Raw genomic sequence first — 22578 nt, forward strand, 5'->3', positions numbered from 1 at the left:
ACAGATGTAACAAAATTTACCCGTTTGGCTGCGTTTGTTCGATAATGTGTTTTAAATAACATCAAAGAAAAAGTTTCCAGCAATTACTAAGCGCGTAGATATTTGTAAGAATATTAGAAATTCACTTACTGAAAAACAAATAGATTTTAGCAAAACTGTTTAGACAATGGCTCATATTTGGCTCAATATGGTGGGAAAAATAGGTTATTAGTTTATTCGAAGCACACAGTGAACATCCTCTTCTTTAATTCTATTGCATTATACATCAACAACAAGCCTTGTGTGCCCCAAGGGTGGTTTTGTTTCCCTTGATAATATAACGGCCGTAGACAAATCGAACATGTATCGTTGCAAGCTTCTAATAAAAGAAAGTTTGAAGTGTTATTGGGTTAAGTCAGCTCAGTGTACAATAGCTTACTGATGTTTCCCAAATTTGCACAAAAGTTGACCAGCGATTTTGATTTACACGGAAAGCTAGGCAAAGAAAAAGTTACCAAAGAATTTTCCTCTGTAAGACACTCTTCAATAGAAGAATTTTCATCGATGTTTTCTCAGTTCAAAGAGTTGGCGCAAACTTTAAAATCTACAATGTATCTAGATGTGACTTCACTGGATAAACTGAACTTGTCTACATTTAATTGGTTTGAAATTGAAATGCAGCTAATTGATTTCCAGTCTAATTAATATGGGCTCAAGAATTTATCCAAACAATAAAAGAATTGGAAGTAAACGAATTAGAAAGACTGTCAGGCAATATGAGCAAAAATACAGACATTAAAATCATGAATATATGGAATTTCAGACAGATGGTTGTCTAAAGAAACTGGCGTGTATTATCTTGACAATATTTTCTGTTTCTAAGTATACGAGTCTTTTTCTGTAATGTATAACGTTAATTACTTGTTAAAAATCGGTTTGTCAGATGACGAGTTCAGCTTGCATTCTGCTAACAATTACAGAGTATGCACCTAATATAAGCCGGCCGGTGTGGCCGTGCGGTTAAAGGCGCTTCGGTCTGGAACCGCGTGACCGCTACGGTCGCAGGTTCGAATCCTGCCTCGGGCATGTATGTGTGTGATGTCCTTAGGTTAGTTAGGTTTAATTAGTTCTAAGTTCTAGGCGACTGATGACCTCAGAAGTTAAGTCGCATAGTGCTCAGAGCCATTTGAACCTAATATAAATTATTTGGCATCTAATTTGCAACCACAAAAATCGCGATTTTTTGAATTAGATAAACTAAAAATGTTTGTATTATGATTGCATTATAAAATGTCTATTTGTGGTTGTAGGTAAGTGTGTTAATACGATAGTATTCAGTATTTTTTTTTCATTTATCAGTAGAGCCCCAATTTCTATGCGCTATCAAATCTTAAGATATGCATGAATTCATGCATTAACGTAAGTCTAAACATGCACATAGTACAGGTAGGAAAGAACAGTAATATACCGTAGCAAAATTTATTTAATAAATCGATGGTTGAAATCCCACAATGAACGGATAATCTGTACTCATATAAACAGCTTGACTATGTGTCTGCGCATAGCTCATTCTACTCGCTGAAGGGACTCTACAATCTCAAGTTAGTTACATGCATAAATTTACGAACTGAATGAGAGGTTGGCCTAATGACCAACGCGTCGACAATCCGCACAGCAGTTTGGAAATCAATTCTTGCAACATCAGCAGAAGTATAGCAGTTGTGGCGACAGCGTCATCCTCATATGATCTCACTAACGGAGGTCGTGGTGTTGTAGCACGACGAATGCTGGAGCGGTGAGCTGTGGGGGAGTATTTCCCACTCACCGGAATGATTTCATAAAGCTTTCGGCCCCACGTTTTAAACAACTAGCACATTTCTCGTACACACTAATGCGCATACTAATTTGCGCCTTAGACAGGGTATGTTAGTGCTCAACATTCCCTTGTGTGCAATAATACTGAATACGTACGAGTTATGTTGAGAGATTTTACATTAATATTAATGAGATGAAAATCTTTAAAATCATATAGTGTTAGCTGATAAATATTGCGCCGTCTACGCGCAATATTGACAATATCTTTGCCAATTGCTCACGTACTTCCTTTAAGAACAATCTCTCTTCTGCGTTCGCAACTGTGATTATTTAGTAAGATTGGTTCAAAACAAGAAGGATAATTCACGTTAAAGTGCATCGAATTGTACGAATCATTCCAAGCATAATGAACTGTCAAAAAAGATAAAAATCCGTAAAATTAAGAAACTCATTTGTCCATATAATTTCCAATTTTATGGGCCCTATTGTTTAATTTTAAATAAAAGCGAAGTATAACTGGCCCCAATAGTTAGATGTGAAATTGCACTTGGGAACATAGCGTCTTCGAAAGAATTGCCAGTAGCAAGATATCGTAGCAGATTAGCGCTGACTTGCTGCAATTACTTCTCTTTGTAGTGTTTTTTTTAATTATTATTATTTATAGTAGACAAACTTTGATGTTGAAACATTTGATACGTTACTGCCAATGTATAAAAAGTTCTAGTAATAATTTATCTTGTTCAACCCCTCTCAAGCATTTGTGAGTGAATTTTTGACACTTCTTGAACCAATTTTTTTATCTTTTTTTCTTCTGCTTGCAACAAATAAAGCGGTTACCACAGCAGCAGCGTCTTGATCGTCCAACATTTCGAACCACACTGGGAATTGCTTTTTTTTTCTTTTAGCAGTCTCGGTAGAATTTCCGTAATATTTCACAGTAGTAAAATGGGATAGACTTTTTGAAACCAGTTACTGGTCCCAGGTATCAGGAAAAATCTGAAGCATATGCAACACAGCCCTGTATGTGAATAAATGATCCGTCCACTAACCTCTGTTTGAGCAGTCCCTGCACTGGAGTAATTTCTCGGTAGCAGCCTTGCGAGTGCTGGTGTCTTTACTGCTGCTGTTGCAGAGACAGCATACGCCGCCTGTCTGCTGCACTTCCTTCTTGCTGCTACTACCACTTCCAGCCGGACGACCACGTTTCCGTGTCGGCGTGTAATTGTCCGAAGGATCGAACACCTTTTTCGCCGTCTGAAACAAAGTGACTAAATTTACTTAAAATGGTTGCAGGCAAATCAAAACCATTCACTTATAATCCAAATTTTGCGAACGGCAATGTTCACTTGAACGCACCTTTCTCCGTACTCCGACTCTGTAGCCGCCGACATTGATGGCGCCGAGCTCTGCCGATTTGCCGCTCCCTGACGCCTGTGCACTCGCAGCGGCTGCTTTTTGAGGCGTTTTCGGTGCAGTTTTCGTCGGTGTTTTCGCCATGCTTGCTGTCGTCGGTGCAGTTGCCGTCGAGGTGGTCGTAGTGGCCACTGGCGACGAGGTAGTAACTGTAGTGGTTGTGATCGCAGGAGGCGGCAGTGCTTCTATCTTTGGTTTCTTCTCCTTATGAGGGCTGCTCGTTTTCAATTTTGGCGGCTTCTCGGCAGCATTCACGCTAATGCTCTGCTGTGTGCCTTTGGCCTGGACGGTGATGGAGGTATTGTTCACGGGGGAAGTACTCTTCGGGCTAGTACTAGGTGGCACGGGATGGTCCGCGAGGGAGTAATTCCCGTTCTTCAGCTTGACCAGAAATCCCGAGCTGGTTTCCTTCGTCAGAATCAGTTCTATCTCCGTCAAATCCGTCAGAGGATCGTCTTGTAGCATAAACCTTTCCAGTTCTGTCCTGGGCACACCGATGTCCAGGTAATCTGGGTCCTCCACCAGCAAGGACGCGAATGCTCGACTCAGAATGTTGTGAATCTCCGTAGATCCCGTGCTGTTACGCAGTTCTCTGTGTTTGTACATTGCGTACTTTGACCATTTTGCTGCATTTCTGTAACTCGTGTTTCCTTTGTATTCTACTTTTATGACAACTTCAGCCTCTACTAGCCGCTGCAAATCGGCTAGTGTGTCTTTACAGTCCACTCCAAATCTTCTGAACACAAAATTACAGATTCTGTCAATATCAGGTCTCGCTTTACGACGACGGAGTTGGTCAATCGCTTCCAAAATTCTGTCTTTGTTTTTTATCTCGGTCATTTCGGACGAGTGAGAAGAACTTTATTTCTTCTCGCCAGTGGACAGTTTTTCCTGAAAACAAAAAAGTAAAACAAATCAGATTGTATGAAAAGAATCCTTACTGCAGTGGAGTAAGGCACTTTAGACTACATAGCTGGAACTATGGGTTGTCGTACCCAAGTTGCAGGGACGAGGCTGCCGCAAGTACAAATGTATATTGTTCCGGTGATTGAGCGTGGTGCAAAATACCATTTTTCTTCCGGTTTCATTCTCGAGTGCAGTGACAGGACACATGAAAACTGCGCCCAGTGAAATTTGAGACCAAAGAAAAATCTAAAATCTGCACGTAGCATTCGTAGGAACTACCTGTTCACTAAGTCACGGCCTACCTGCATTCCCTATAGCTCACGATCTACCCGTAGTTATTTTTCTGCAATCTATGTGATGGCTGACTGTAGCTACGTCCCCTAAGCTATCAAACAGAAGGTCCCGGCGTAGTAATATCTGAGTGCGGTTGTTCACTCTCCTTAGTAAAAACTTCATAAATACGAATGACGACCCGTTCATGTTGGTTTAATACTCATAGAAACGTTATCAGAAATAAATTAAGGCAGCGATGACGTAATAACCAGTTAGAGTAATACAGCAATTGCTTTGAAGCTTTGAGCTGTCGCAAACCACACGAGAGTCATTACGGAGGGGGGAGGGGGGGGGGGAGGAGGGGGGGAGATTACACACATTTCCGTTCCTGGGAAACTAACCGCGAAAAAGATGTTGAAAGAATTGTTTTATTTCGACATTACAGAAGAGAAAACCTGCTGTAAAATAGGATTAGTATATATGACAAACTACAAAATCGTGAAACCCTTAGAATTGAAAAGAAGAATTACAACGGGGACAACCTCAGGGAAAGAGGACCAAAAAAAGCGGAAACAGAATGGCACAAAAGGCCAGACAAAACGTAAGGTAAAAGAGGGGGGGGGGGGGGGAGGGAGATCCATCAGGTATGAGAGGGATGGCCAAGGCCTCCATAACCAACGTTAACACTAACCAAGGACTCAAATTCCAGCTGGAAATTCAAGGTCGTATATGGCAGAGACAAAGGCGTGGCAGGAAAAACATTGAGTTCGTACATAACAGAACTTACGTGAGCGAGGACCGTTTAACAAAGTAGAGAGCCCAACGGATGGGTATCAATTCCGCAGTAATCACCCCACACGTGGCAGGCAAGAGATGGTGTTCTGTGCCAACAGGCGATGTGAAGGCATACCCGACATGATCAGTGCATTTAGAGCCATCGACATAAAAAACAATGGCACCCTGAAACTCCCAAAGAGTGGGCGGAACACTCAACTAACACCACTGGGATGACGGTGGCTTTTGGAATCTGGAAAGAGACCCATTTGAATCTGGGGCTGAGGAACTAAACAAGGGCGGTGGCCAGGAGAGAACGAGGGGAGAACAAGGAGTGGAATACAAATCGCGGTGTTTAAAGTGAGGGGGGAGCGCAACCGGTAAATCCTCCCCAGGGCAGCAGAAGGGCGACATTCTGAAGCAGCGAAAACAACTTCATGGGGTGACCAGGGGAAGAGTGGACAGTGATGGCATAGGAAGGAGCTGGAACTACCGAACCGAAAGGGGATGGATCCCAGTGCAAACCATAAGACTGTCGACACAGCTGGTGTGAAATGCATCAGTGGCTAAACAGATACTATGATGATGAAACAGGTCCAAGAGGAGTAGCATGGAATGGCCAGCCGATTCATCAACTTGACAACTATAGTCCAGCCGAGACAGAACCAATGTCCGATAAAGGCAGAGAAGGGTCGAACAATCCACGTCCCAAGAGTTGTGGGCAAGGGAGTGAAGGACACAGAGTTTTTGCAAAGAGCCGACCTTCAGAAGGCAGATACGGGCCAACCAGTTAAGCTCGTTGTCAAGAGGAGGACCCAAGAAACAGAACTGGGGGACCACAGTCAGGTGTTGGGCGTCGAGGTAGAGCTGCAGATCAGGATAGAATGTAATACGGGACAGAAAGGCACCACCCTCGACTTACAGGAAGGAAATTGAAAACAATGTGAGTGTGTCCATGTGGAAGTGTGCTGGATGACTCCCTAGCGCTGTCATTCTGCAGAAGCCACCAAGTGGAAGCTAGGACAAATACAGAAATCATCCATATACAGAGCAGAGGTGACCAACGGTCCTTTGGAGATCACTAGCCAATTAATAGTGATGAGAAAATGAAGGACATGTTATACAGAACACTGTGGTACGACATTCTCCTGGGTCTGCAGAGAGCTGAGAATCGTGAGAACCCGAACTCTGAACGACTGGTGGGACAGGAACTGGCGAACAAAAATATGGAGGGGGCCCCAAAGACCCCACTCCTGCAGCGTAAGTAGAATGCGATAGCACCAAGCTGTGTCGTACGCCTTACATAGATAAAAAAAAAAAGTGGCACAACATGATGGCCCTGGGAGAAGGCCCGCCAAACTGCAGTTTCCAATCGAAGCAGATAACTGACTGCAGACTGTCCCTCCCAAACGCCGCACTGGTAAGGCGATAAAAGGTCCAAAGATTCGAGGATCCAGCTCAGCCGACAAGCCATAATCCATTCAAGTAACTTACAGGGAACAATAGTCAGATTGGTGGGCCACTAACAAGGGAGGACAGATCCTTGCCAGGCTTAAGAACAGGGGCCACAATACTCTCCCCCACTGTGGGGCGGGGGGCGAGGTGGCGGGGGAAATGCCTTTGAGCCGAATACGGTTAAAGACCTGGAGGAGATACTGTCGTCATAGAGGTTGGCTGGTTTAAAAGAGGGGTGAGGGACCAAACTACGTGGTCATAGGTCCCTTGTTCATAATAAAACAATGCCACCAATGTGAGAATAAAACAGATGAGACATATAACAAAACGGAAAGAAAGACCACTAGAATGAAGGAAAGGCAACGAACGCAAAGGAACGAAAGAGGACAAGAAAACAACAGATATATGCAAAAAACCGAAGAGAGTAAAACAAGGAAGCAGATTACAGTGGCTAGCAGACCACGAAAATAAAAAGGAAAAGCCAGCCACCCTGCAACACATTAAAACCTCCACCCTCAAAGCACTACGGTGGAGGGACAAAGGACATGCGCTAAAACTCAGATTGAATGATAAAACCCACCCTCATGAATGAAACGTAAAACCAAATCAGCCGATGCGGTGTTGTCTGCTAAAATCAATGATAACGAGTCCGGCAAATGAAGATGAAGTCGCAGGGCAGACAGAGGAGGACAGAGCAGAAGAATATGGGCCACTGCCAACCGGGCGCCGCACCGGCACTGAGGTGGGTCTTCACGGCGTAGGGAGGTAGCCGTGGGTCTCCCAGGCATGGCAAATGCGGAGTCGGACGAGAACCAGAGTCCCTGCGAGAGACCCTCATCACGGACCTCCCCAATTCGTGGTCCCCTTAATGGCTCGCAGTTTGTTGTGAGGTGCTGAGATTTTGCCATTCCATCTCCCAAAGCTTGAAAAACCTTGCGGATTAATAACGAACGCAGGTCACTTGCGGGGATGCCGATCTTCAGAAGTGGTTTCCGTGTAGCCTGTTTGGCAAGCCTGTCAGCAAGTTCATTTCCTGAGATTCCGGCGTGACCAGGTATCCAGTCGAACACCACTGAATGGCTGGACAGTTCCAGAACTTAGATGGACTCCTGGATGGACGCTACCAAAGGACGAAGAGGGTAGCACTGGTCGATAGTTTTCAGGCTGCTCAAGGAGTCAGTACATACAAGGAAAGACTCCACATGATATGAACGGTGTCACTGAAGTGCACGAGAAATGGCCGCCAGCTATGCATGAATACATTGCAGCCATCGAGTAAGGAGGGCTGTTCAATATGGCCGCCATGAACATAGGCAAAGCCAACACGACCATCAGCCATGGGGCAGTCGGTGTAAACCACTTCAGAGCCCGGAACACGTCAAGAATCGATAGGAAGTAACAGCGGAGAGCCGCAGGGTTAACGGAGTCCTTAGCGCCACGTGCAAGGTCCAGACGAAGCTACGGCCGAGACGTACACCATGGAGGCGTACGTGAACGGGCCGCAAGTAGAGGTGGTAAAGGGAAAGACTCCAGTCCGGAGAGAAGGGACTGCACGTGAATCGCAATCGTTAGCCCCGACGTGGGCCGCCAATGCTGGAGATGGACTGCCGCGGGCGGGAAAAGAAGACGGTAATTCGGATGCTCAGAGTAACTGTGTATGTCTGATCAGCAATAGAGGGACCCGAGCCTCCACCAGTACGCTGGTCACCGGACTCGTCCTAAAAGCTCCTGTCGCTAGTCGAACCCCGCATTGGTGCACAGGGTCGAGTAAATGCAACGCTGAGGGAGCTGCCGAACCAAAAACCACACTCCCATAGTCAGTTCAAGATTGAACAAGGGCTCTGTAGAGCCGCAGCAGCGTAAAGCGATCTGCACCCCAATTATTGGTGTTGCTCAGGCAACGGAGGGCATTGAGGTGCTGCCACCACTTCTGCTTAAGCTGACGGAGATGAGGGAGCCAAGTCAATTGAGCGTCGAAAACCAGTCCTAGGAATTGATATGTCTCCACTACAGTGAGTGGATCATCATTAAGGTAAAGTGCGGGATCCGGATGAACGGAACGACGCCGACAGAAGTGCATGACACAACTGCGGCTGAAAACTGGAAGCCGTAGGCTACAGCCCATGACTGCGCCTTGTGGATAGCTCCCTGTAGATGACACTCTACAACACCAGTACTGGAGCAGCAGCACGAAATGCGGAAGTCGTCTGCATACAGAGAAGGCGAGACGGAGGGCCCAACAGCTGCTGCTAGACCGTTAATGGCCACTAAAAACAGAGACTCAATACATAGCTCTGCGGGACTCCATTCTGCTGGATATGGATGGAACTATGGGAGGCACTGACTTGGACAGTGAAAGTACGGAACGACAGGAAGTTTTGGATAAAAATCGGGAGTAGGCCCCGGAGAACCCACTCATACAATGTGAAAAGGATATGATGTCGCCAGGTCGTGTCGTATGCTTTACGTAAGTCAAAAAAGACAGCAACCAGGTGTTGCAGTCTAGAAAAGGCTGTTTGGATGGCAGACTCGAGGGACACAAAATTATAAGTTGTAGAGCGACCCTGGCGGAAGCCACCCTGACATGGAGCCAGTAGGCCACGTGACTCCAGTATCCAACCCAACCGCCGACATACCATACGTTCCGGCAGCTTACAAAGAACGTTTATGAGGCTGATGGGCCTATAGCTATCTATATCAAGCGTGTTTTTACCGGGTTTGAGCACCGGAATGATGGTGCTCTCCCCCCATTGCGATGGAAAGACGTCATCGCACCAGACCCGGTTGAAGATGACGAGGAGACGTCGCTTGTTGTCAGATAACAGATGTTTAATCATCTTGCTGTGGATCCGATCAGGGTCAGGAGCTATGTCGGGGCAATGTGCAAGCGCACTGAGTCCCACTCTGTACATGGAACGTTACAGGATTCACTGTGGCGTGTAGTGAATGAGAGGACGTTCCCTTCCAGTAGCCGTTTAGCCGTTTGATAGCGCGAAGGGCAGGGGGGGGGGGGGGGAGAGTGATTCTCAGACGCAGAGGCTCAAACAAAGTGCTCGGCAATCGCGTTTGCGTCGGTAGATAACACGCCATTTATGGTAAGACCAGCAACACCTGTTGGGGTCTGATACCCGAAAAGACGTTTGATCTTTTCCCAGACTTGGGAAGGTGACGTATGGAATCCAATGGTCGAGACGTATCCCTCCCAACACTCCTGCTTCCGTCGTTTGGTATGTCGGCGAACGCGGGCACGAAGCCGTTTAAAGGTTATGAGATGCTCCAGGGAAGGGCGCCGCTTATGCCGTTTTAGAGCTCGCCGACGCTCCTTAATTGTTTCAGCGACTTCCGGCGACCACCAAGGGACTGCCTTACACCTTGGGCACCCTAAAGAGCGAGGGATCGCGTTTTCTGCCGCAGAAACAATTGTCACCTGCTCAACCATCACATCGATGTTTCCGTGTGAGGAAGATTCAACGGTGACAGCAGAGGAGAAAGTTCCCCAGTCCGCCTTGTTTAAAGCCCATCTGGGTAGACGTCCGTGGGCCTGACTCTGGGGCAGTGACAGGGAGATTGGGAAGTGGTCACTACCACATAGGTCGTCATGTGCTCTCCAGTGGATAGATGGGAGAAGTCCTGGGCTGCAAGTTGATGAATCAATGACCGATTAACTAACATGAGCCACACTGAAATGTGTGGCGGCCCCAGTATTTAAGATGCAGAGGTCGCACTGAGACAGTAAAGTTTCGACATCTCTACTCGGCCAGTAAGCACAGTGCCACCCCACAAAGGGTTATTGGCGTTAAAATCTCCTAAAAGCAGGAAAGGTTTAGGGAGTTGATCAATCAGTGCAGCTAATACATTCAGGGGCATTGCACCAGAAGATATACATTGCAGACGGTCATTTCCTATGTCGTCTGTATTCTGACAGCCGCAGATTCAGGAGGGGTTTGAAGGGGTGCACGTTCACTACAGACTGAGTTTAGGACATAAATGCAGACTCCAACTGACACTCGATTATAGTCGCTACGGTTCCTGTAATATCCCTTATAGCCGCGGAGGGCAGGGGTCCGCATTGACGAGAACCAGGTTTCCTGGAAGGCAATGCATACAGCAGGTGTTTAAGCTGAACAGTTGCTGTAGCTCAGACACGTGGAAGAAAAAACCGCCGCAATTCCACTGGAGGATGACATCGTGAGACTGGGAAGTCATGGAACATTCAATGAGGCAATTTACGCCTCAGAGTCACCTGCTGCCACCGACTTATTGCCTGAGCAATCTATATCCATTGTGGCTGAGGGTCTGGCGAGATCTAGGTACTCAGCGGATGCCAGAACCTCCATCCCATTCTCAGATGCAGAGCTTGTAGGTAGTGGTGTTGTGTGTGCCACCGCAATTTCCTTGTTCTTAGGGGGTCTTCTTTTTGGATTTCTCTAGCTGATCCTTGGGTTTCCCTGGTTGAGAGGTCAGTCTCCAGGACTGAGGATGAGCGTTAAGCACTACAACCAGCTGCTTTTGAGCTCTTCAACCACTGGCAGAAACCTGGGAAGGGAGTGACCCAAGGGACCCCTTCCTAGCTAGAGAAGCTGAAGAAGACTTACGCTTCTCTGGCTTAGAAGTGGGGACGGGCGTCCCCGATGGTTGGGGGGGGGGGGGGGGGGCTGTTGCTCCCGAAGTAGGTGGTGCAGGAACGACAGGGAGGGATGTCCCCACCATCAAGGAGGCAGGTGTAGAAAGGTGAAGGGGGTTTGCGGGGCTGATGGTGCCAGAATTGTTGTGGCGGCATAAGACGATGTCATACATACGGGATGCAGGCATTCAAATTTTCTTTTAGCCTCACTGTCTGCCCACAGTCTTGTACTCCATGATTTTCCTTCCTTTCTGGAGAATCCTTGAGTCTGGCGATCGAGGCGAATGTTGCTCTCCACAGATGACACAGATGGGAGATGGGGCACATGGAGTATTGGGATGTGATGAGCATCTGCAATCTTGACATGTGACGCTGGAAGTACAGCGGGAAGACATATGGCGGAACCTCCAGCACTTAAAGCACCCCATCGGGGGAGGGATATAGGGTTTTACATCACAACAGTAGACCATTACCTTGACCTTCTCAGGCAATGTATCACCCTCAAAGGCCAAGATCAATGCACAGCTGTCAACCAGATTATCCCTCGGACCCCAGTGGACTCGCCGGACGAAATGTACACCTCGCTGCTCTAAATTGGCGTGCAGCCTATCGTCAGACTGCAAAAGAAGGTCCCTGTGAAATGATACCCTGAGCGCCTCTTATGGGGCGTGATGGTTACAGAAACATCCACCAGCTTGTCAAAGGTAAGTAATGTCCGTGACTGGGCAGAAGATGCTGTTTTGATCAAGACTGACCCAGATGTCATTTTGGACAATCCTTCCACCACCCCAAATTTGTCCTCTAAATGCTCCACAAAATACTGAGGCTTCACCATTATGAAAGATTTCCCATCAGCTCTCGAACATACGAGGTACTGGGGTGAATAAGATCTGCTCCCATCCTTAGCCTAACATTCCTCCCATGGTGTGGCCATTGAGGGGAATGATTTAGGGTCGTACTTCTGTGCGTTGAATTGAGCTTGTGAACGCTTAGAGACTGCTGGTGGTTCACCACCAGCAAGAGATGATGGGCTACTCTGCATCACATGTCATCTGCTCCAATGCCACCCACTCTGACCAGGGTCCCTCCCAACGGGCGTCACCCAGCCACAGCTAAGGCCACCTGGCAAGATGGCCATTGCCGGGAGTTCCAATGCCCCAGGAGGATGGGCATCTACTCCTTGGCATACGTGGGGAGTTAACGGCGCAGGCATAAGCAGAGCAATCCCTGTGTGGTCAGGGGGCTACAAGCAACAGGGTACATAGCGGCCCCACCACAATGGACTGGCTACCATGTTGGATATCAGGTGCAAAGAAGCCCATGGTTATCGTCAACGCAGATAGTGACACTGCATAGTGCATGGTGGAAAACGCACCCAGGAAGGTGTCTTCGCCAAAGGGATGGAGAATTAGCGGTTCTGAAATGCGACGACGAGAAATTGGGCTAAAGATCTCCATGCACGATGGGCATGATGCACCATGTAGGCCGCCTTCCCCAATTGCCTCGCTCTTCGGGAAAGTTTTGAAAAATGGAGGCCAAACCCTACAGGGGACCATCACAGAAAGGACGAAACGTGTTAGACTCCTTTTATTCGTCTCTTACGACAGGCAGGAATACCTCGGGCCTATTCTAACCCCTGGACCCACAGGGGGTCGTCATAGACGATTGAGGTTTTGAAGAAATTGGTTATGGATGGAATCAGGGCCAGGGTTGACCCGTGGGAAGAAGAAAGGGCCAGAGGAAGTCCACATTCAGTAAAAGGTTCATTGTAGGATTCCACCTGACAAGGGGTGTAACGTAAGTGGGAAGCTTCGGCCTACTATTTCTGAATAAAGAAGGCGGCTGGATAGCAGGATGACGCCGATGCCATCGAACAATGGGTCACGAGGTGTTTCTCGATAACTGATGGATCCATACAAACGCCACCTGGGAGGGCAACGCCTGGAATAGAAGGGTGCCACTGACAACCATGGAGGGTGGGGAGTGTAGCCCACACCCGTGATGAAGGGACAGAAGAACCTAGGGAGGAGACAGTGTTCCCGACACACCTACTTGTCCTGTTTTATTAAGTAACGGGTTTTGGCGCGGAGATGTTTAAAGGTAATAATACATCCTGACAAAGAAGGTGGAAACGCGATCTGGGAGGTATACATGGTGAGTCGCGAACTGTTGCCACATAGAATAACTCCGAATGTATGATAAGAGTTGAAAAGTTTGTGGGACCAATGTTGCATGGGACATCGGGGGCCATAATATTACGTTCGTTTTTTGTTGCTAGGTAGGGTCGCCTCGGAGATATGAAGTTTTTTTTTTTTTTTGAAGGGTTGCTGTTGTTTGGAACTTATTTTCTGATAGCGGCTATCGAGACGAATCCAATGATATGTAACAGTAAGGTCTTTGAAGGTCAACGAAGGTCACAAAGGTGGCATGAACGTCCATTTACAAAAGGTGTTCGTAGTGATGACCATTGGTATCAATGCAGTACCGCAATCTTCTTGTCATGGATTGAGTGGTATTCCGTATCACATCGGCACTTATCGAAGCACATGCTCTGACATTCTCTCTCGTATATCGTGAAAATAATAAATTTTCGCCGAATATTGCGTATCCATCTAACGTGCCATTGACTTGTAAACACCATTCGACGGTTTCGCAATACAACACTAATAGGAATGGTAAGACTAATGTCGAATGAAGCGAATGTGAAGGATGTATTCCTTCGAAGAACAAGTCGATATGCTTCTCATTTACGGAGAATGCCAACGAAATTCAGTGAGAGCTAGAGACTTATACACTGAAAGATATTCTCAACTTAATCACCCTACACATCGTACATTTAAATATGTGTATGATAAACTGAGAACAATTGATCGTTAACGCATCGGAAACATATCCGGCGGAGGTAAGTTACTAACAAGGAAATAAATTGGTTCTCTTGCCACTGTGATTCGAGATCCTTATGATAGTTCGCGTCAAATCGCAAGGGAATCTGGCATGAGCCAGTGTTGTTCGTGTTCTGCATCGCCGTAAATATCATCCTTACCATATCAGCCTCCACCAAGAAGTAGCGGATACGGATTGTATGCGTCGCATTGAATTCTCCCGATGGGCTCAACTTCAGATTCAGAGGGATGACATTTATTAATTTGGTTTTATTTACTGACGAGGTTACATTCACGAACCACAGAAATGTTAATTTGCTTAACATGCATTATTGGGCAACTGAAAACCCATGCTGGCTGCGGCAAGTTGCACACCAAAAACACTGGTCGATGAATGTATGGTGTGGGATTCTGGAGGACAATTATAGGCCCTATTTCATCAATGGAAATCATCTTGGTAGGAAGTACACCACATTCCTGCAAGAAACATTAGGTCTGTTATTGGAAGAAATGCCTTTAAGAACAGATTGTGGTATCAACACGATGGGAGTCCAGCACATTTTTCGCTGATGGCTAGAAATGAGTTGCAGAGACAATTCCCAAATCGTTGTACTGGACGCGGAGATGTGCCGTGGCAGGCTCGTTCGCTAGACTTGAAGCCTCTGGATTTTTTGTTGTGAGGATTCGTAAAAGACATTGTTTATTAAGACGTTCCAACTACACCTGAAGATGCGAGAGAGAATTGTCAGAGCATGTGCTTCGATACGTGCCGATGTAAGGAATACCACTCAATCTCCAAACACCTTCTGTAAATGGACGTTCATGCAACCTTTGGGACCTTCGTTGACTTTCAAAGATCTTACTATTACGCGTCACTGGATTCGTCTCCACAGCCGCTATCAGAAAATAAGTACCAAATTGTAGCATTCCATTGTTGACCTTCATATCTCTGAGGCGACCCCACCTAGCAACAAAAAACGAACGTCATATTATGGCTCCCGTTGTCCCATGCAGCATTTGTCCCACAAACTTTTCAGCTCCTATCATACTTTCGGAGTTATTCTTGGTGGCAATAGTTAGTGACTCACCCTGTATAGAGGTCACTCAGCATGATGGAAAGTACAGTGGGGTAAGCTGGTCATCGGGAAGCGGGAGGAAACGAGAGAATCAACGGGAAGTGGTCACTACCGCAGATATTGTGCGGCGACCGGTGCATAGAAGGAAGAAGGGGAGGGGAGGGTACGTGAACGAAAGATCAACGGCAGAGGTAGTGCCATATGCGGCACTAAACTGAGTGGGGAAACCATCATTAAATCATTAAGAAGGCACAGGTCGTGGTCGGCAAGAAATTGGTCAAGGAGAAGCCCCCGACTAGAAGAAGCACTGCCCCACAAAGGGTGACTGGCTATAAAATCCCTAGGGAGGAAGGAAGGTGGGGTGGGGGGGGGGGGGGGGGGAGAGTTGCTGAAGCAGGGCATTTAGGGCACCGGGTGTAGGTGGCCTGTAAGGAGGGAGAGAGTGTCTGCTAACCGTGACTGTAGAGTCCAAGTGGACCTGGACTGCAACTGTTGCCAATGTGGTACAAAGGGCGATCCACATTCTAACAACGTCCATACGGAACAACGTGCAAACGCCACCGGAAGCCATCAAAGGGTCGACCTAGTTACGACAGAAAGCAAGGAACCCTCAAAGGGGCGGTGAGTGAGCATCAATAAAATGGGATTCCTGGAGAACAGCAAGAAGACTGAAAAAATTTAGTTTTGTGCACAAGGTTTGTTGTGCTCATTCACGCTACTAACACTTTGCGCCTCGTAACTAGAGAGTAGACAGCTTATTCCACCCGTGACTCATTATGCCACTGGATGGCAGTTGTGGTATTCTCAGGGCTTAACTCGCCATTGGGAGAAAGCTTTGGTTCGGAGTGGCGTTTTACCAGGCTTTGCACAAACATTCAGACCACCTTCCATCGGACAGCGCCCGTTAAGAGACTTGATGTTTTCACGGTAGGAAGCATCAAGCACCTTGAGATGGTCCGTACACATAGCTGCCCCGTCAGTTCACAGGTTTATAACAATGCAGGAGACAAGACTTCTATTTCCCATGCTCGACTGGTAAGGAATTTTTCACTCATTTAAATGGTATTCCTCTATCGACATCAGGTTACTCAAAAAATGAACTGAGTGGTTTAAATTTGTGAGGGGAAACTAAGGCGTTCACAGGAGAGTTGGAAGAGTTCTTGGTAGCCATCCAGTTTTAAATCTTTGTTATGAAAACTTGCAGAAATCGACACTAAAGCGTCACACCTTTCAACAACAGTGCGAACATGCGGGCGCTATTACGGAAGTGTAATAAAGGAGACACTATGAGGAGGGACTATGAAAGTAAACAAAACTAGTTTCGCACCATTATCACCAGAATAAGACGTTAAAAATTAGTAAATAACAAGGCAATCGTGTGTTTCTGCTCTTGCAGGGCGGAGGATATACAATAACGGAATTCTGAAATAAAAATATCAGCATGCTTAAGTTGAACGTCGATTGCATGCAACAAAAAATTTATCAATAGTTCTGGTCCAAAGCGGCATCGAAAGGGATGTATATTGCTTCCTGGATGCTAGTGTCAATTTCGTATTTCATTTGGAACAACAGTAGTAGTTATGCTCTCAGTATGGGACTCTGTGTGCAATTTTACTGTCGCGATACATCGAAAGTTTTACAGACTGTCAAAGAAATGGATTTTTTTCCTGCAAATGCAAAGACGAAAACTCTCTGGCTATATTTCTTAGTGTTCCGGTTTAGGATCTTTCTCTTTCTCATAACGAAGGCGTAGGGAGCACCTCTTTTGGGAGTAGCAACATATAGTAAACATTCTTGTGGCGATATTTATCAGGTAATCAGCGTTTATCTTATACTCCCTCGTTGCATCGTTGCACATTTTATTTTAGCAAAATCAGTTTTCAATGTACGAAACAGTGTGCACTATGAAATAATTTTTCTTTGAGATTTTGTCGACGTGTCGCCATTACTTTCGGCTGTCACGAGCAAGGCTTATCAACGTCACAAAATATATTTAGGTAAAAACAGTTGCGTTGTTATGTTTTGACCACGATATGACAGCTGAACACTGTGTACCTTACGTTTCGCCGATATTGGAAGTAGCTACCGTGGTTGAAAGCGTCTTTATTACGAGACGCATTCCAATTATCAGTTCTCAAGTTGTGAGGCTGATCACTGAGTAAATGGTAGCTAAAATGCCAATGGCTTTCTTAACTACATCCTTCCCATTATCATGCCAGTAAAATGCTGCAGTGAGTACCGAGTTGAGAAAGTAGTGAACACTGACTGCAGCTTGGTGACTGTGTGACAAACTATTGCTTCATAAAGGTGGATCTTACTAAGCGGAGAAGTTGAACATACAGCTGTATTTTCTGCACAACATAGTATAAATTTTTAAAAAAATATGCAGTAGTAGTATTTTATTGCACGGTATTGGTGAGCAGCACAATGGGCTACTCAGAACACACAATGCAGACTGAATTAGCGGCCTATTTTGTTTAACATATTCAACACATTTACTTCAATTATTCTTTGTTGTTAACCTCGAAGAAGACAGGTGCAGCTCTGGCACACAGGACAGACATTGCTTTATATATCGCCAGTTCTGCTTTTGTGTGACTCACGTTTGTATTATTTATTTGAAATGGCATAATAAAGAAATTTCGGTATCTTACTGTAGAATTTGCTTGCTTAAGGACATGGCATTTGCTTTCAACTGTTAAAATTTCACAATTAGCAATTGGAGTAAGAAACATTGTGCAGATTCAGTTCTTTGTGGCATATTGAAACTGTGTGTGTGTGTGTGTGTGTGTGTGTGTGTGTGTGTGTGTGTGGATAACTAAATCTTTCCATTAGCCCACCACTGTATTAACCACAGAACTATTAAGTAGGGCTTTCCTGGACACCAGTAGTCCTCTACATCTGCATTTTGAAAATTAAAGTGTCTAGTGGAGGTGTGTTTATATTTTAGCATGTATTGGTTCCTGCCATTCCACTCAGGTAAAACATATGACAAGAATGACCCTTTATATGTCCCTGTAGAAGCTATTATTATTCTTCTTATTTTTTCTTCATATTGCATATGATGGTGAAGAGTATCCTGTGGCTCTAGAAACTAGTATTTTGAATTATCGAAGTACGTTTCAGTGGGAAGTTAAGTATCTTTTTCCTAGTGTGTGTCAGTTCACTCTTTTCAGCACTTCTCCCACAAATGAGCCCAGTTCAGAGAAACCTATGAATTAATCCACTGTCCTCATTTTATATGCTACAGGACTGGAATCTAGACTAGGCTACACACGGTTTCACAAGCTTCCTATTCCATAGACAAACTACATCATTTGTTTGCCTACAACTGTTGTTATGGGTTTTTACTCACCATTTATGCAACTAAGTTTCTTGTCATTAAGAACTCATTTCTCATATGAGGAACCAATTAGTTCCTGGATCATTCCAGCCATGTCTTTTTGTCATAGCATTTATTGTGATACTGAACGTGGTTATTAACGAACCGAAGAATCAATACCTGACTCAACCACAGCTGAACTGTGTGTTTCAAAGTTCTGGTCGATATGTCCTGGGACTAAGTGGCACTGAACCCTCAATGTACTTATTCCAGAGGGAAATAGGCAATGAAATTCTACACACATTTAATTCACAACAGTTAAAGACTGTGGCTGCTTGATAAACATATGTATGGTAAGCCAAACCTCTAACAAACTTTCAGAACAAAAAATGTCGTGTAAACCTGGGCTCCAGAATATGTATGTTAAGAGGTATGGGCACTTCAACTGAAGAAGTGGTCATACCTCTTTAAGGTATGCATTTTAGAAACCATGCTAACTAGACTGTCCCTGTGAATGCCAGTCAGTGGAGTTCTGGTTCCCCTGTGTGTTAGTCACAACATGTGACTGAAGTTGCAGAAAACAGTACAGGAATTACTGTGAATATCTTTTAGGAGGACAACATTTCAACATCTTCATAAAATATGCTGATTTTTAAAACAATATCATTAAATGATTGTGAGTTTATCAATCAGCTATTCACTAGCTTTGCCCATATAGATTATGGTAATGGATGCTAACTGTTCTGTACACTACTACTTGCACAAAGGGCCACCTCAAATTTGTGGATGTCCGTTTTCCGAACTTCATTATTTTTCTATTGCTTATTAGTCTACAGCAGTTCCTTGGCCTTCACTTAAACAAGGAAAGGAAGTACTGATCTTATACACAGCAGGGTTCATTCACTGAACTTTCAACAAACCTCTGTCTATATAACTGAAAAATAGCTAAAACAGACACTTATGCCTCTCATAGAAATACTCACTAAATCTGAAGTACAAGGGCCTTGGGGACAGAGGGGGGGGGGGGAGGGGGGCAGGGAGGGGAGAGAGGGGGAGGAGATTTTTTTTACAGAAACCCCATGTTCTGCTCACACAAAAGTTCCTCTAATACAATTATAGTTATAAATGTGAACTGACTGACTCTTGGGAAAGCTTTAAAAATCAGCCATTGGCTACAAAATGAGTAATCAGTGTGGGAAGTACAATGTATAGTTATCTGCATTTTCAACCTTTCTTAATGGAGCTCTGTACATGAATCCAATTGCAGAAGACAAACAACTACGTTTAAAGTTCCAAAATACTGCAATGCAATAATTAACTTATTCACTGCTGTTCCTGAAACTCATTATTAAGGAGATTCTCCGGGGACGTGTAATGGGTCGCAATATTTCTAGTGAGAGGCAGCTGTCAAGAACCACACTGTTACCAATCAACCATCATTGAACTGCTAATACTATTTCAGCATACAATCTACAAATGAAAATAATTAAATTAGCCATAACCTTGGACCATGTTTCATTTTCCATGATAACAGAGCAGTTTTCCACCCACTACTGCTTTCTTAGTAGCCAGAAACAGTTATCTACACTCAGTGTGAATAGATAGCTATTTAAAATGAACATTGTTACTTTTGCTCCTACACTGCTGCTGTTATCTACATTTCACGTGAAACTTATGAACATAATTTGCTATGAATATGACAAGCTTAAAAGGAAGTGACCTCAGAATGTTTTAAGAACCCTCTGCAAGATGTGTGGTTATTTACTTTACACAGTATTATTGACTGCTTTTGTTGAATAAACATTTACTCAGAAGATCAGGTGTACTGAAACAGAACATAACAGCTTTCCAAGTATAATTTTATTATGTGGACAATCATAAGTGTCAGCAAAGTCACAGCAAATACCAATAGGATAATTTCTCCTGCTTTAACTTTGTCAGAACTTTTCGTGGCTCACAACACGTGTCTTTTATGGAAGTAGTTCAGCTTGGCAGAGTTCACACAAATTCTATTATTCGATAGGTCCTCAGAAGTTTTTGAAAAGAGTAGAAGAAATGAAATTGATTTCAATTTTCTTCTTTCCGTAGTTATTGGCTGGTATTTGTAATGCCATAACTATTGATTGGTACGAGTACTGAATATTTAAGTACCAGCAAAAATGCCTTGTACCACTACAAAGGTAGGTCGGGGGGGGGGGGGGGGGGGGGGGGGGGGTAATAATCATGATTTTTATTTAGTTGGGTGCTGTTTTATATTGTCTGAACTTGCATCTGCTGTTGCATACAGTTTCTATGCTGGAGTTAATCTGAAACATCTGCACTTAACTGCTCATTACAGCATCTTATGTTTTTTGCCTGTCTGTAAGTATTTGTTACCTTGGGCAGCAAATGATTTGTGCCTGTGTGTGTCTCTTATTTCATAATGCCCAAGTCATATTTGCTTCTCATTAGTTATACTTTTTTGTGCAATGCATACACATTTTTTTTCCCAACACAAGAAATTAAGATTTTATTTACAGACACAAGAAGAGAAATAATGAAAACAGGGCACCTTGAAGTAGCCACCTGCCTTTTTATTTCTCAAAAAGCTTCACAGAAAATTGCTTTCCACAAAATTCTGTATTACCTAACTGAAATGCCAAAGTTTCATGAACCTGAAAATATTACCTACAGTGAGTAGCAAAAGCTTGTGTGTTATCAGTTCAAATGTTGTATAACAATATAAACAGTTATTTAACACAACATACATTTATCTTTACAATCTAGAATTTAACTCTTATTTTTGTTTACATAATCCCCATTTCCTTTTACACTTTCTACAGTATCCATCTTAGGTTACCAGCTCAATTTCTGTAATTTCTATCAAGTGTAATATAGTCGCTATTTCAAGGATTACACAACTTTGTGCATGCAGTCCATGTCTTAATGGTTAAGAGATCACTGTCACAGTCTACCACACCAGTCACAAGTTACCCCACCTCTTCGCATTTGCACATATCTACTCTTCAACTTGATTTATGGTATTTTCCAAAGTGTTCCTATTGTGCTCTTGTGGAATATACACTGTCCTGCTTGTACATGACAGTTGTTCATGTGGCATACGGCCTACAAAGGCAGATACTATATCCGATTTCTTGTTCAGCGATACTCTCCTCAATTGTTAAATTGTTACACAGCCTTGCTGTATGCTTTCTATTGAAGCTGCTGGTCCCACAGCAGGGAGTGGAGGAGGGGGGAGGAGGAGAGACTCATGGACCCTATGGAGTTTGCAAAAAGTGGGAAGAGGATTGCAGAGACTTGAAGTTTGTTGCTAGCCCATGTAGCAAACTTAGGTTGTGCAACTGGTTATGTACTATGTGAGAAAATCCAGTATAGAAGTCCATGTCTCACAGGGTACACAGTTTTCACTTGTCACATACAAACAGTGTAACACGTGTATAAATGGAAAGATGGTGAAGACTCATTGTGCCAGTAACTATTTAACCTGCAACTGCTCTACTAATATAGTTTTTAGTAACAGAATTCTTTTTGGCCATCACTAATTTGTGCTAATGCAATTAACTTTGGATTTTTTGTTATATTCTTATATTTTGCAACCTTGCATTTTTAATCGTTCAACAAATTCCTTCTGATGTTTCAGGCAGTTTAATATTGATAATGAATACTGCCCACTCCTGCTAGAAATGTATAAAAATATGTCATATAAAGGGCGTTTCACCCAAAGTTGGGTGAAACGAAGAAGAAGAAGAAGAAGAAGAAGAAGAAGAAGAAGAAGAAAGGGTGTTACAAAAAGGTACGGCCAAACTTTCAGGAACATTCCTCACACACAAATAAAGAAAAGATGTTATGTGGACATGTGTCCGGAAACGCTTAATTTCCATGTTAGAGCTCATTTTAGTTTTGTCAGTATGTACTGTACTTCTTCGATTCACAGTATGTACTGTACTTCTTCGATTCACCGCCATGATTTCATACGGGAAACTCTACCTGTGCTGCTAGAACATGTGCCTTTACAAGTACCACACAACATGTGGTTCGTGCACAATGGAGCTCCTGCAC

General features: G+C 44.4%; 1 protein-coding gene across 6 annotated transcripts in view; it reads right to left on the reverse strand.

Moving 5' to 3' along the window:
- The window catches only part of LOC124554929 (polyhomeotic-proximal chromatin protein), a 313908-nt gene that overhangs the window by 59081 nt on the left and 232249 nt on the right, over nt 1-22578 (reverse strand). For all 6 annotated transcript variants that reach the window (XM_047128622.1, XM_047128624.1, XM_047128623.1 and 3 more), the window contains 2 exons: nt 3151-4098; nt 2844-3048 (listed from right to left, as the gene is read on the reverse strand). In XM_047128622.1, coding sequence (XP_046984578.1) covers nt 2844-3048; nt 3151-4047 — 1102 coding nt within the window. In that variant the 5' untranslated portion in view covers nt 4048-4098. The remainder of the gene's footprint in view (nt 1-2843; nt 3049-3150; nt 4099-22578) is intronic.

This window comes from Schistocerca americana, chromosome X (assembly GCF_021461395.2).
Source record: "Schistocerca americana isolate TAMUIC-IGC-003095 chromosome X, iqSchAmer2.1, whole genome shotgun sequence".
Taxonomy (NCBI): Eukaryota; Metazoa; Arthropoda; class Insecta; order Orthoptera; family Acrididae; genus Schistocerca; species Schistocerca americana.